Raw genomic sequence first — 13,161 nt, forward strand, 5'->3', positions numbered from 1 at the left:
AGCTGTGGGGGGGGCGTGTCTCCTAGTTGGAGTAAGTCCAGGTTCATCTCCCCAGCCAGAGTGAGGGATGCAGCAAACTGCACTTTCCCCTTGCTCCCTGACGAAGGGGAACAGCCAGCAGTGTCACCGTGCGAAAGAACAGCTCGGGGCTTGAGCACTCATCGAATCGCAGGGCTGGCAGAGACCCCAGGAGGCATCAAGTCCAGCCCCCTGCCCAAGGCAGGACCAACCCCCCAACTCAATCAGCCCAGCCAGGGCTTTGTCAAGCCGAGACTTAAACACCTCTAGGGATGGAGACTTCACCCCTTCCTAGGGAAATAGTTTTTGCTAATATCCAACCTAGACCTCCCCCACTGCAACTTGAGGCCATTGCTCCTTCTTCTGCCATCCATCACTACTGAGAACAGCCTTGGAGCACTCCACTTGAAACCGACCGCCAATGAGACATCAAGCCAATGTTCACTACCCGTTGGGCCCGACAATCTAGCCAGCTTTCTATCCACCTTATAGTCCTGTGGTCACCAACAGGTCGAGGCCTCGACCAGTCGATCGCGAGGTGTCCTGTCCACCCCGCCCCCATTTCCTTCCCACCCCCGAGAAGCCCCACTACCTACCTCAAGTGAAAATGGAGGTAGTGTCAGCTTCCCAGGAATGGACAGAAGTCCCGCAGCTTAGCGCCACTTCCGACGATTCCGGAAGTGTGCTAGCTGCTCTGCCAGGTGTACTGTGGGAGGGAGCATCGGCTCCCTGCACTGCAGAGGAGGGGTGAGTCAGTCCCGGGGGAGGCATGTGCGGGGGGGTCGGCCCTGGGGCAGGCACGCGCGGGGCTTCCCTGCGCTGGGGGAGTCGGCCCTGGGGCATGCGCGCGTGAGGCTTCCCTGCTCGGGGCGGGGAGGGTCGGCCCCGGGGCAGGCACATGCTGGTTTCTCTCAGGGAGGGAGGAGGCGAATCCTGGTAGGAGGCAGATGCAGGGGACTCTCTGCCTCCACTGGCACCCCACTTCCCTGACCCCAGCCACAGAATGACGTCCCCACTCCCCTGTCCCCAGCCACAGAATGCTCTGTCCCCTGCTGCAGAACCCTGTTCCCTCTCCCCTGCCCCCAGCCGCAGAACTCTGTCCCCACAAAATGTATAATTATAAATGCTTCATTTTAGATTTAAATAGCATAAATAATAAACAGACCATTTATTTCATAACTATAAACACGTGATTTTAATTTTATATATCACATAATTTAAAAATAAACTGTTTATCAGAGTGTGTAAGTAAGGACTCAGGCTAGCAAGTGATGGACAGGAGGAGACTAGAAAGGGCGGGGCTTCAAGGAAGGGGCGGGGCAGTAGAGCTTCGCCTGTTCTGAGATTTAAGAAGAGATCTTGGGTGTAAAAAAGTTGGAGACCTCTGTTATAGTCCATTTATCCAATCCAGATTCCGTAACTTGCTGGAGGGAGGGGGCACCCCAGCCACCCCCTTTCACATGCTAGGTGATTGTCTCTTTTCTGTTTGGTTTTATGAGAAGCAATTCCATTCCAGCCACATCCTATTTTCCTGACACAACCAACCCTTGACCTTGCTTTAAGTTATGGTAAGAGGAAGCTGTATACGGGATTTGGGGACCCTAGCTCTTGCTGTTTAGGAGTTCTTGGACAGACAGACACTCTCAAATGTGTACAGATGATCATAGAATCATAGGACTGGAAGGGACCTCGAGAGCAGAGAGGGCTCAAGAGCTACTCTTAGAGCCCCTGAGATCTACCGGTAGCTCGCGATCTACTGGTTGGTGACCACAGGTGTAGAGGATAAGTTAAGTTGGAACCAAATCTCTTTAACTATTGAGTTGTTACAAGTATGGAGGAGTGTGGAATATGTTTTTTACTTTCACAATTCAGAGTCAACTAACTCTCATTTTAATTTTTCAGGATAATTTAGAATTAGAATTTTCCATGCTTTTACAAAAATAAAAATAAAGAAGCTTACTGCTGACATTTGAAGCTGAAATATGTAGCAGCATTGTAGGTAGTTGTCACCGTAGTTCCAATGCACCACTGACTTCAGTGGAGAAATGTATTCTGTACTGACATCTTTGTGCAACAATAGAGCTTCCATGCCCTGCAGGAAGAAGCTGCTCTTCTCAGTGTAGAAATGTATTCTGAGTGCCCCAAGTAACTGGAATGAGATCAGTGGTTAGTATCTTTATAGCACCTCTGTCTCATTTTCACTGCAACTCAGTGAAGTTTAGATTCACCGTGCCATCCCGATCTTCTGCTGTGTATGATACTGCGGTATGCGCTTTGCTTCTGACATGATCCATCAGAACCTTACTGACAAGCCAAGTTCCATGTTGTTTTTCATACTGCGTAGTTCCAAACCTGTGTATTTCATCATACCCAAGGGGAGATAACATAAGAATATTTAAGCAATTTACAGAATTGTGCAATATTGTAAGCAAATGGGGAACACTTTTTGGGATTGATCTTGTCTTGTTAAGCTTTTTCCAGTGAGGTTGGGTGGCAAGTGTGTTATCTGAAATGTGTGTACCCTAGAAAAGTAAAGGTCCATGTTACCCTATAAACGTGCTGAATGCCTGGCTTAATTTGAATGTAGGGAGCATAGGTTTCCAAATAATTGTGATACTTTAAATTATCTTTGCAGACCACCATAAAGAAAACCAGCAATGCACTTTAATTTAGTGTATATCAGTTGCAAGCCATACCTACAGAGTCTGCATCCTACAGGGGTTATCAATTACCACCTGTCATCCTAGGTCATCTTAGTGTTGTATGCTGTATTGATAATTAGGAGCAAATAAGTACTTCTGTTTCTTTTTTTTCCAATAGAAACTTACGAAGACTTCGACTCCCGGGTAATTGAGGTAAGCGTTGTAAAAATCTTCAAGGATTTACATTTTAAGAAATAAATAATGTTTAAATCCTGCACTTTAATTATTGGCCTCTGATAAATCCACTTTATTGTGATGGGAGCTAGCTTGAGCAAGGGAAGTATGAAACAATCTTCTGTTTCATATGCACAATAAAATCTGCCGGTCTTTTAACTGATGTTTGATCTTCTATGCTACACAGATAGTATCTAGTTCAGAGGCAGCTTTGTATGACATTGAAAAGACAAATGTTTGATGATAAAGCTTGTGCATGCTTTAGCTTAAGGAAAAACTAAGTTGTTTGAGGACAGAACTCGTCCTCTTATTATCTCCTACTACAAAACAAAGCTTCATTATAGCAAATACCAGTGGTTCTCAAACTGCAGGTCACTCCCACTCCCTCCCGCCCCCGGGGTCTTGTAGTACTTTATCAGAAGGGGGGGTGCGGAGCAATGAAGTTGGAGAGCCCCTGGGGAATACTAGAGCTCCATGTGTGAAGAAGCAGAAAGACAAGTCAATTACAGGAGGTGTGCATGGTTGTTCCTCTCCCTCTTTTTAAAACCAAACAAACCCCCCAAAGTTGTGGGTTTTGTTTTTTCTTTTTTCATCTCACAAATGCCTTACCTTAGGTGCTTCAGACCTATTAGGGCAGTGGTTCCCAAACATCTCCCAAACGCCCCCTTTTTGATTTTTGAGAAACCCTCACGTCCCTTTCTCACCCCCCCCCCCTCACCCCCCCATAGTTGAGCAAAAAAAAAACTGACTGGGGCTGAAAAACAAAAATAGCAGCAAAACTTGGGGGGGGGGGGGCTGGGTTGCCTCGCACCCCCCCAATTTGGGAACCCATGTACTAGGGGATACTCTCATCTGGTATAAACCCAAGCATGTGAAATTTGATGAAGGTGGTGTTGGTAACTACAATCTGAAGGCTGATAATACTGCAGCCGTAATCATAGAGATTAGCATGTATTCTCTAGTTGGATATAATTTTAGCACCTTTTCAACTATTGAGGAAAAGGTGTTGTTAACGAACTCTGTTTACTTTCACTGGTCTTTTTATCTCCTCCTCTTGATAAGCAAGCTACAACACTGGCTATACTCTGTAGATTCCCTCAGACCTATCTCTCAATCTTTAGTCATGGTTAAATATTTTGGAATTATTGTGCATCTTTTTCGGTTTCCTGATTGGTTGCTCCTTTTCTACAAGCTTGGACTTCTGTAAGAGTTGCTACGTTACAGTGCATGCTGTATATCATAAGTACTTAGCAAATGCTACGAAAATGTTCCCAGTTGCCTTCGACATTTTTGATGATGGTGAATGTTAGCATGGCAGTTGAATTCAGATTACTTTATAAAAAATTGTGATCCAAGTATGATCCAAAAACTAAAGTTTTTATTTGTTGAGTTCACACCACAGCACTTTAACACTTGAGAGGAAGATACAAACAAGAACAGTAATACAGTCAAATGTTGCAGATCAGGGAACTACACAAAGTATAAATGCGTTTTTTAGACTTCTACACGACATCACATGGGTGGGTTTTGGTTTTGGTTTTTTGCCTGTAGAGGTAGAGCAGAAGCGGGCAATAAGACAGTGGCCGTGGCTGTTGCCATGGTTAAGCCCTGGCAGGCTGCTACTGCTTTATTTACCTCTGCCGGTACAGAGGTGATGGCAGCTCTGGTTGGCCACGGATCACCATTCCTAGCCAATGGGAGCTGCAGGAAGTGGATTGCAGGTGAATACAGTGGCGATGGCCTGCCAGGAGTTAACCATGGTGATCTGGATCCTGCCTTCAGTCTGTTGCTTGCCCACCATTGCAATAGAGCAATGATTCTGAATGTTATTGACGACAGAAGTTACATGCGTTGTCTGTAATTATGACCTGTAGCGAAGAATTCACCTGCACGATTGTTTAGTTGCTTGTTGTCTGCTTTTCTGTGTGTATTTCTATGGAAAATGTTGTTGGCTGTTGTAAGACTTTTAGTTAGTTAACCTTGGTAAAGTTCATTGTGATCCTTGGGTGCCAAGTGAGGAAGTAATGAGAAGTGGTATTAGTTACTAAGTGTTGTTCATGTAAGTTCCTCACCAGCCATGGCTTTAGGGAACTGGTAGGAGAAAGTTATTTTAAAAGATTTAAAACTTAATTTCAATTCGAAAAAAAACGACAGAACTGGAGACTGTGGTGGGAGGATATAAAGGTTTTATTGCACAGGTCTGGACTGACCCCATTATTTATCAATGGTGGCGTTATTAATGAATTATGTAATTCAGCCCAAAATAGTTAACACTTACCGCTGCCCAGCACATGCCATCCCATATCATGTTTATGCCTCCTCTTATATTAATCGCTCTCTGTTTCATTCACCGTGCTTTAGTTGCTATGGAAACAATGACATTGCCTAGGCCATATGTAGTGATCTTCTTAGATATGGAACAAAGTCGATGTCTGACTCACTTGCATGTGAACAGTGGGAAATATTGTGTCTTTCAGATTGGAAGCAACTGGTTTTAACCCCCCCCCCCCTCCCCCCAAGAGCAGGCTCCACCCTTTCTCCCCTGATGCAGTGAGGCTTGGGCAGTGGTAGCAGCCTGGCCCCTTCAGCCTCCTTCAGATCTCAGTAGCCATTGGACAGCTATGCCCTGAGTGTCTGAGCCCTGCAGAGGTCATGAGCCCGCTGCCTCTGGAGCTGACCTCAAGGTGGGCAGCCAGACACTTGGCTCACACGATCCCTGATCGCTTGTGAAAGTCTTGGCCCAATGTTTCCTTTCCAAAATCATTCTGCTTCCCCCTCCCGGGTATGGAGGGAAAGGTCAGTAATTTGCTGCTTGCGGCAGCTTCCAGGAGACCAGAGGTTTGGGGTCACATTCAGAGACTTGTGAGCCAGCCTTGGGGCCACATGGAATGCCTGCTCCGAGCAGCTTTTTCCAAGCAGTGAGCTGTGCAAGTCACCCTTTCATAGGGCTGCACAGGGAATTCTTCAGAGGGAGTTTCCAGCTGGAAACTGGGAAAGGAAAAGGTACGCCAAAGGCATAAACCACCATGGTGGCCTCTAAAATCTTGTGTTTGAAAAGGTGCACGCTTGCGAGAGCATAAACTTTCTGCTGCCGCTTTCAAGCAAATGTTCAGCTGGTATTTTTAAAAGGTATAAAAGTGCTTATTAACACGGTAGCTTCAGCCCCAAGCTAACTTGGTGGTTACACCTCAATTATATGCTCCTTAGAACAGAGGTGAATAATGGAAGCCGACTGGCCTGCAACAGGAGCCGTACTCATGCATGAATCTTTGATTTTGAATTACAGATAAGTCCTCTTCACTACCGTTGGAATTCTGTATGTGATTGCAAATGCCATAGGAACTCGCTCACACACTGTGGTGCACCCTATGGAAAGCCTTCTCTTTGTCCTGTGGGAGTGGCTCCCTACTTGGAGGGTAAAGAATCCAGACAAATAAATGCCCAATGGGAAGACGGATCAGATCAATGTAACTGAGAAATTTACCAGGGAAGGAATAGCAGTCTTTGGTACCATCCCCTCTCCCTGAAATAGTGAACAGTGTGATCTCCGTGTATGGTGACGGGATCTCACAGCCCATCCCCTGTCAGTGAAATAGTGAACAGTGTGATCTCCGTGTATGGTGACGGGATCTCACAGCCCTGTCGGTGAAATAGTGAATAGTGTGATCTCCGTGTATGGTGAAGAGGTCTCCACAGAGTGGGGTGATGCTGTTTGAAGGCAGGTGGCTGCAGGCAGCAGCAGAAAGCGGTGCAAAACCAGCCAGGGAGATTCTGTGATGCTGGCTGGGCCCTGCAGAATGTGACTAGCCCAGCTTTGGGATATGAATAATATAGTGATACGCAGGGCTTGCTGAACCGTGGCAAGCCCTGCTTGCCAGCCACGCTGTCCGGCACTCTGTGCATGCGCAGATCGCCCGAACCCGGCTCTTCCAGGTTGTAATCTACTTGCCAAGGGTGAGTAGATTATAGTTTGTCGAGCCCTGGTGATATGTACGTAGCATGCGTTCAGTATTTTATCCCTGGCTCCAGGCTAAAGGTTCTCCTGATGCATCTTCCAGCAATAGACCTGAATACAAGGGCCAGATTCCACACTTGATCTTTGTGCAAATCTCCCAAAGACTTCAGAGACACTTGCTGTGAATTAAGGGGAGTATAATGTCCTAAAAGGCAGGTTGGTGCTTCACTGACTTCTGGCCAGTTAAGTACATAGGAGTTCCTGCAGCTGAGACTTTAACTATAGAGTTGTGAATTGGCCTCTTAAACTGTCAGCCCAATGAAAAGCCTGCGTCTCTCCGAGTGCCACTATTCCCCCGCTGTTAGTATCCAGCAGCTCCATTAGTTAATGCAGAATACATCTAGCTCTATTTCTAACCCCGTTTCGAGAGCTGGGGAAAGCTTAGGACATTACGCTCCCTTTAAACCACAGCAGGTCTCCTTAAAGTCTTTGCGAGAGGTGCACAAAGATCAAGTATGGAGTCCAGCCTTGTACCTGGGCTTTCGTCCTGGCTGTGCCACTGGCCTGCTTCGATGAGTCACATTCCCACCCTGGGCCTCACTTTCCAAATCTGTAAGGGTGAAGGGGAGTGATTCTCACCGTGGGTAGCACTTTGAGAGCTCTCGGGCCTGGGAAATACAAGTTGAACCTCTAGTCCAGCAATATCCGTGGTCCGGCATGATTTTAGCGATGGCCGGATGGCCACTTATCATGGGGGGGACCAAGTTTCCCGCAGTCCCATAAAGTTTGTTGGCAGCCCCCAGTCCCGGCTCTGTGCTGTTGTTTAGCTCTAACTTACCCATGAATGTTTTCTCAGAGCCCGGGAATCAGCGGAAGTGCTGGTGATGCTGCTGGACAATATTGTTCTCCTGGGGTTCGGCAGACTCTCTGGTTTGGCACCGCTCAGGTCCCCAGGGGTAGAGAGGTTCAGCCTGTAGCAGTATTCTGCTTATACCATAACTAACCATTGACTTACGAAGCGTCTTGTTGTGTTCAGCGGGAAAGGAGGTTTGCTTTTAGGACCATCATTGCGTTTCTGCCTTTTGTGTCTTAGCCCATCTCTCTCTGCGCTTTCCCCTGAACAGTGGCTACCGCTTCCCCCTGCACTCTTCCCTCTCTATATGCTAACGTGATCAGCCATGAAATAGTTAAATGTCCACATCCGTGTCTTCATTGGGCTTTGTAGTTAATGTCCCAGGAAGATGGACGGGGTGACAGAGTGCTTCACATGGTTTCTTGCATCAGGCTGGATTGGTGTAAACCCTGTTCACCCTGGGAAGTCATCTTCACAACCATTAGGACCAGAAACCCTATTAATATTTTTTAATAAAAGCTGAGAGTCAGCAGATTCGGAACCCTCATGGGGCCACTGCAGCCAATCAAATAAAAGCGTTAGCTATTTCCTGTGAGCACCATTGAAACAGTGCTTTAATAGAACCGAAGCACCATGGGGCTGGAAGAGCCCTTGCAGGCCCTGTGCTCAGGCAGTATGCCATCCCTGATGGCTGTCTAACCGGTTCCTAAAAACAGTAACCCAGTACCCAGACTGGCAGCAGCAGAAACTAAGACTGCCCAGTGTGATAGCTTTTTTTGTTTTCTCTTAACACTGCCTTTAAAGAAAGAGGCAGGTGCCCCAGTGCAAGCTTAAACTTCCAAGGAAGTGCATCCATTTCTCAACACACAGCCAGCTCAGATAACATTGATTCAGCTGCACCCATTATCATGAAAAAAGTGTATCTGGGTAATAAATGTGCAGGCCTGTGCATGTGAGCCCATGTTGCACAGATGGGTAGTGTAGTGTTGGAGCAGGTAAGTCAGCCCCACAGTTCAGGTAGCTACTAGATCTCCGTGCAGAATGCTTTCTTCGGGAGCTTCCATCGTGTCCTGAACGCTCGACACTGGCAGATAGGGCACTGTTCTCCATGCCCTATTTGTTTCCTTTCCTGCTCCTTCTGGGCATTTTTCCATGCTGGAGCTACCACCCTGATGTCACATATGTCTCTCTCCAAACAAAAACAGCTGCAGCAGGCTGGCGACAAGTGTATAAATAAACCCAGCGCCTTGGAAGATACAGTCTCCCTGCCTCCGCTGTTCCCACGGCGGCCTGACTGCTGTGTTCTGTAACTCAGTTGTAAGTTCTTTGAAATAGAAGCTCTTCCTCTTCAGGTGCATCACATTGCCAGTGCCAACAGGGATTCTCATGACAGCAGCGTCAGGGCTGGCTGCGCTGTCGTGGCCCCATCAAGCCCCTCACCTTGGTCCTTTCCAGACTATTGATGGACCCCTTTCAGGCAGCTGATTTGTCTTGCGTACCCCCAAGTTTCACCTCGCTTAAAAACTGCTTGTTTACAAAATCAGACCTAAAAATATGAAAGTCTCACTGTGCACTATTACTGAAAATAGCTTATTTTCCCTTTTTCGTACGATAGAATTATAAAATAGATCCACTGGAATAAAAGTGTTTTACTTACATTTCAGTGTATAGTATAGAGAGTCATTGTACGAAATGTCAGTGTGTACTGACTTCACTAGTGCTTCTTGTGTATCCTGTTGTAAAATTAGGCAGAGGTCTAGATGAGTTGATGTACCCCATGGAAGACCTTTGGGCATCCCCAGTAGTACACATACCTCTGGTTTAAGAACCACTGAGATAGGGAATGCAAAATGTCTTAATGATACCTTTATGAAGATTTCCAAACGTTGTTTGTATTTATCTAGTGGTTGAAAAAAACATCCTGGAAGCAGAAGTTTCAAATACTGGCTGTCGTACCAGGGCTGTCATCCATGGGTGCAAGAGGCAATTTTCTGTCTTTGTTTTTAGCTGCCTCTTGCCTCCCTGTCTTGTCCCCTTGTGTCACCTCTTCTAAATCTGTACCCGGTTGCCTCTTGGTTACAATGGCACTGGCCCATCTTGTGATATATTTTTTCCATACAGAAATGTTGAATTTGGAATTCATTGGCATTTGAAAGGTAGAGAGGGAGATTTGAGGTGAAAATAGGAAGTTCTCCTGACTCCATTAAAATGCATTGGGTAGACAGGTTGGGGTGGGGGGGAACCAATTTTTTTTGCTAATATTGAAATAGCATTTTAAAACTACCTTGGCAATTGACAGAGATGTCCTGTGTGATTGAAAGAGGCAGGGGAGGTAGACTGATAACTATGTCTGAGTTAACACACTAGCAGATCACTGATGGTTAATCTGAAAATGATACACCAGTATAGCAGTCCCAATTAAAATGCTCTTTCAAGCAGCCCTACAACCTGTTTTAGCTCTCTGCAAAGAAAGGGACAAAAGCAATTCCCCGTTGTACTAGTCCCTGCGTCACCAAAATGTGCAGCTAACTGAGGTTCACTGGCAGCTGTACTCCTGACCAGCCATCTGATGGTCCTTGTTGCCCTCTGCTAAATTGGCCACTGCTCTTTGCACTTAATTCCCCCTCCTCCTCCTGTCCTGGCTGAAAGGATAATCCTGTGGGACAGTGGCCTGCTATCTGTGTTATTGCTGTCACTTCCCCAGCTATTGGACCCTTCCTCTGCTCCCGTGGGAGGTCTCCGGGGGGTCCTGGGACCTGTTTTTTCAGACATGCGGGGTACACAGCTTCCCTTCAGTTGGACTTATGAAGGTCTGCACATCTGAAAAGCCAGCCTAAGTTGGACATCCAAAAATCAGAGGCCACTTCTGAAAATGTAGGTAACTGTTCTGTACCACCATTGAGTAGGTGGCAGAGATGGGAATAGCCTTAAGAATCCTGACTTGATATTGTCTCCTGGTTCACTTGTATTCCCTACTCTGTGTCCATCTGTCCTCTCTTCTAGTTAGTGTGAGCTCTGAGACTTTAAAGTTAGACTTCAGTAAGGCATCTGACACACTCTCGTATGACCTTGTCAATAAACTAGGTAAATACAACTTAGATGGGGCTACTATAAGGTGGGAGCAGAACTGGCTGGATAACCGTTCCCAGAGAGTAGTTATTAATGGTTCAGTCATTCTGGAAGGGCATAACAAGTGGGGTTTTGCAGGGATCTGTTTTAGGACCAGTTCTGTTCAATATCTTCATCAGCAATTTAGATCTTGGCACAGAGAGGATGCTTATTAAGTTCGGAGATGTTACCAAGCTGGGAGGGGTTGCAACTGCTTTGGAGGATAGGGTCATAATTCAAAATGATCTGGACAAACTGGAGAAATAATCTGAGGTAAACAGGATGAAGTTGAATAAGGACAAATGCAAAGTGCTCCACTTAGGAAGGAACAATCAGTTTCACACATACAGGATGGGAAGCGACTGTCTAGGAAGGAGCATGGCAGAAAAGGATCTAGGGGTCATAGTGGATCACAAGCAAAATATGAGACAATAGTGTGACGTTGTAGCAAAAAGCAAACCTGATTCTGGGATACATTAACACAAGTGTTGTGAGCAAGACACAAGAAGTCATTCTTCTACCACTCTGCGCTGGTTAGGCCTCAGAGTATTGTGTCCAGTTCTGGGCACCACATTTCAAGAAAGATGTGAAGAAATTGGAGAAGATCCAGAGAAGAGCACCAAAAATGATTAAAGGTCTAGGGAACATGACCTATGAGGGAAGACTGGAGGAATTGGGCTTGCTTAGTTTGGAAAAGAGAAGACTGAGAGGGGACATGAGAGCATCTCCGGGGCCTCTGAGGATAGAACAAGAAGCAATGGCCTTAAACTGCAGCAAGGGAGGTTTAGGTTGGACATTAGGAAAAACTTCCTACCTGTCAGGGTGGTTAAACACTGGAATAAGTTGCCTAGGAGGGTTGTGGAATCCCCATCTCTGGAGATATTTAAGAGCAGGTTAGATAGACACTTGTCAGGGATGATGTAGACGGTGCTTGGCCCTGCCATGAGGACAAGGGTCTGGACTTGGTGATGTCTCGGGGTCCCTTCCAGTTCCAGTGTTCTATGAGTCTGATTCTCTTTTTGTGGTAGGGACTATTCTTTTGTTCCGTTTGTGCAGCACCTGTTGTGATGTGGTCCTGGATTCTGGCCAGGGCTCATATGCGCTATAGTAATAAGCAGGGCTCGACAAATCAGTGTATCTACTCACCTATGGCGAGTAGATTTCAGCTGGTTGCCCAATTCACCGGCGGCGCACACGTGCGCAGTGCGGGGCTGGCGCATGTGCAATGCGGGGCTGGTGAGTGGATTTTACCACGGTTTGTCGAGCCCTGGTAATAAGCCACTAGGCTATTCTTCTTCTTCTGTTTCAAGGGAATAAATTTAAAAATCCACAACCCCAGAGCTGGAAACATTTTAGCATTGATTTGCACCTCCGATGAACTTGAGTAGCTGCGTCTCAACTCCGGACAGGGGTTTCTCCTATGGAAACATTAACAAACGTTTCCTGCTAGGTGGTGAAATGATCCTAGAATTGTTCCATTCCTCTTTCTTCACTAGGAAAAAAAAAGCCTGTGTATGTATAAAAGTTCACAAATGTTTCGTTGGCTCAGATTGTCAGCCTACGCGACTGACTTGGAATGCCTTGATTGATTAAAGTGTTGTGGTGTTTTGTAGGCTTACACAAAATAGGTTTTTGCTTTATTTAGATAGATGATGTGTGTCCAAAGAGTTGCTTCGCTGAGTTTTAATTCACTTAGCCCTGGTGAAGTTTTGCAGAATTTGTTTTCTAAAGATATTTCATCTTTGTTGTTGTGAGTAAACTAACTGAGGGTTCACCATAGACAGTGATATAATCAATAAATCATATACCAGATGTTGTCATTCTGCACGTTAAGTCATATTTTACACCACTCAGTGCAAATTTCAGACTTGTTTTTCTGGGTTACAATAATCGCTAGACAGTTAAGTTCCATCTGTTTTCCCCCATGGAAAGGGGATGAGCAGAAGTTCCCTTTAACTTAATACTTTCATGTCCTCTTTTCCTTTGTGAAGGCAGTTCTTGCTCCAGAGTGGTTGCCTGAAGTAAACAGACTTTCTTGCTGAGAATAAATTTACAGGAGACGTTGGTCATGGCAGCTGATCTGTTTAGGATGCCCACCGCCCAGAGCATTAATGCTTTGAAGGGAAATAAGCAGGAAGGTACAGTCTGAAAGGCCTTAGCTAGTGAGCAAAGAGAAGTCCAGGAGAACAGGTGACTAGCTACCACTGAGTCCTTGTTGAGTTCCTCAGGTACTTTCCATATGGGCAGTGTCTCGCACTCTGCGAAGCATCCCCGGTGTGTGATGAACGGCCTTCGGGGAAGAGGAGCCCGAGCACGAAGGCTCCCCAGGATGGTGACATGCAGTCTCGCTC

At 46.2% G+C, this 13,161-nt stretch overlaps 1 protein-coding gene across 3 annotated transcripts in view; it reads left to right on the forward strand.

The window, feature by feature from the left end:
- MRPS5 (mitochondrial ribosomal protein S5) overlaps positions 1-13,161 on the forward strand; it is a 94,071-nt gene that overhangs the window by 38,064 nt on the left and 42,846 nt on the right. For all 3 annotated transcript variants that reach the window (XM_075925829.1, XM_075925830.1, XM_075925831.1), the window contains exon 5: positions 2,839-2,873. In XM_075925829.1, coding sequence (XP_075781944.1) covers positions 2,839-2,873 — 35 coding nt within the window. The remainder of the gene's footprint in view (positions 1-2,838; positions 2,874-13,161) is intronic.

The sequence above is a fragment of the Pelodiscus sinensis genome, chromosome 3 (genome assembly GCF_049634645.1).
Source record: "Pelodiscus sinensis isolate JC-2024 chromosome 3, ASM4963464v1, whole genome shotgun sequence".
NCBI classification, from domain to species: Eukaryota; Metazoa; Chordata; order Testudines; family Trionychidae; genus Pelodiscus; species Pelodiscus sinensis.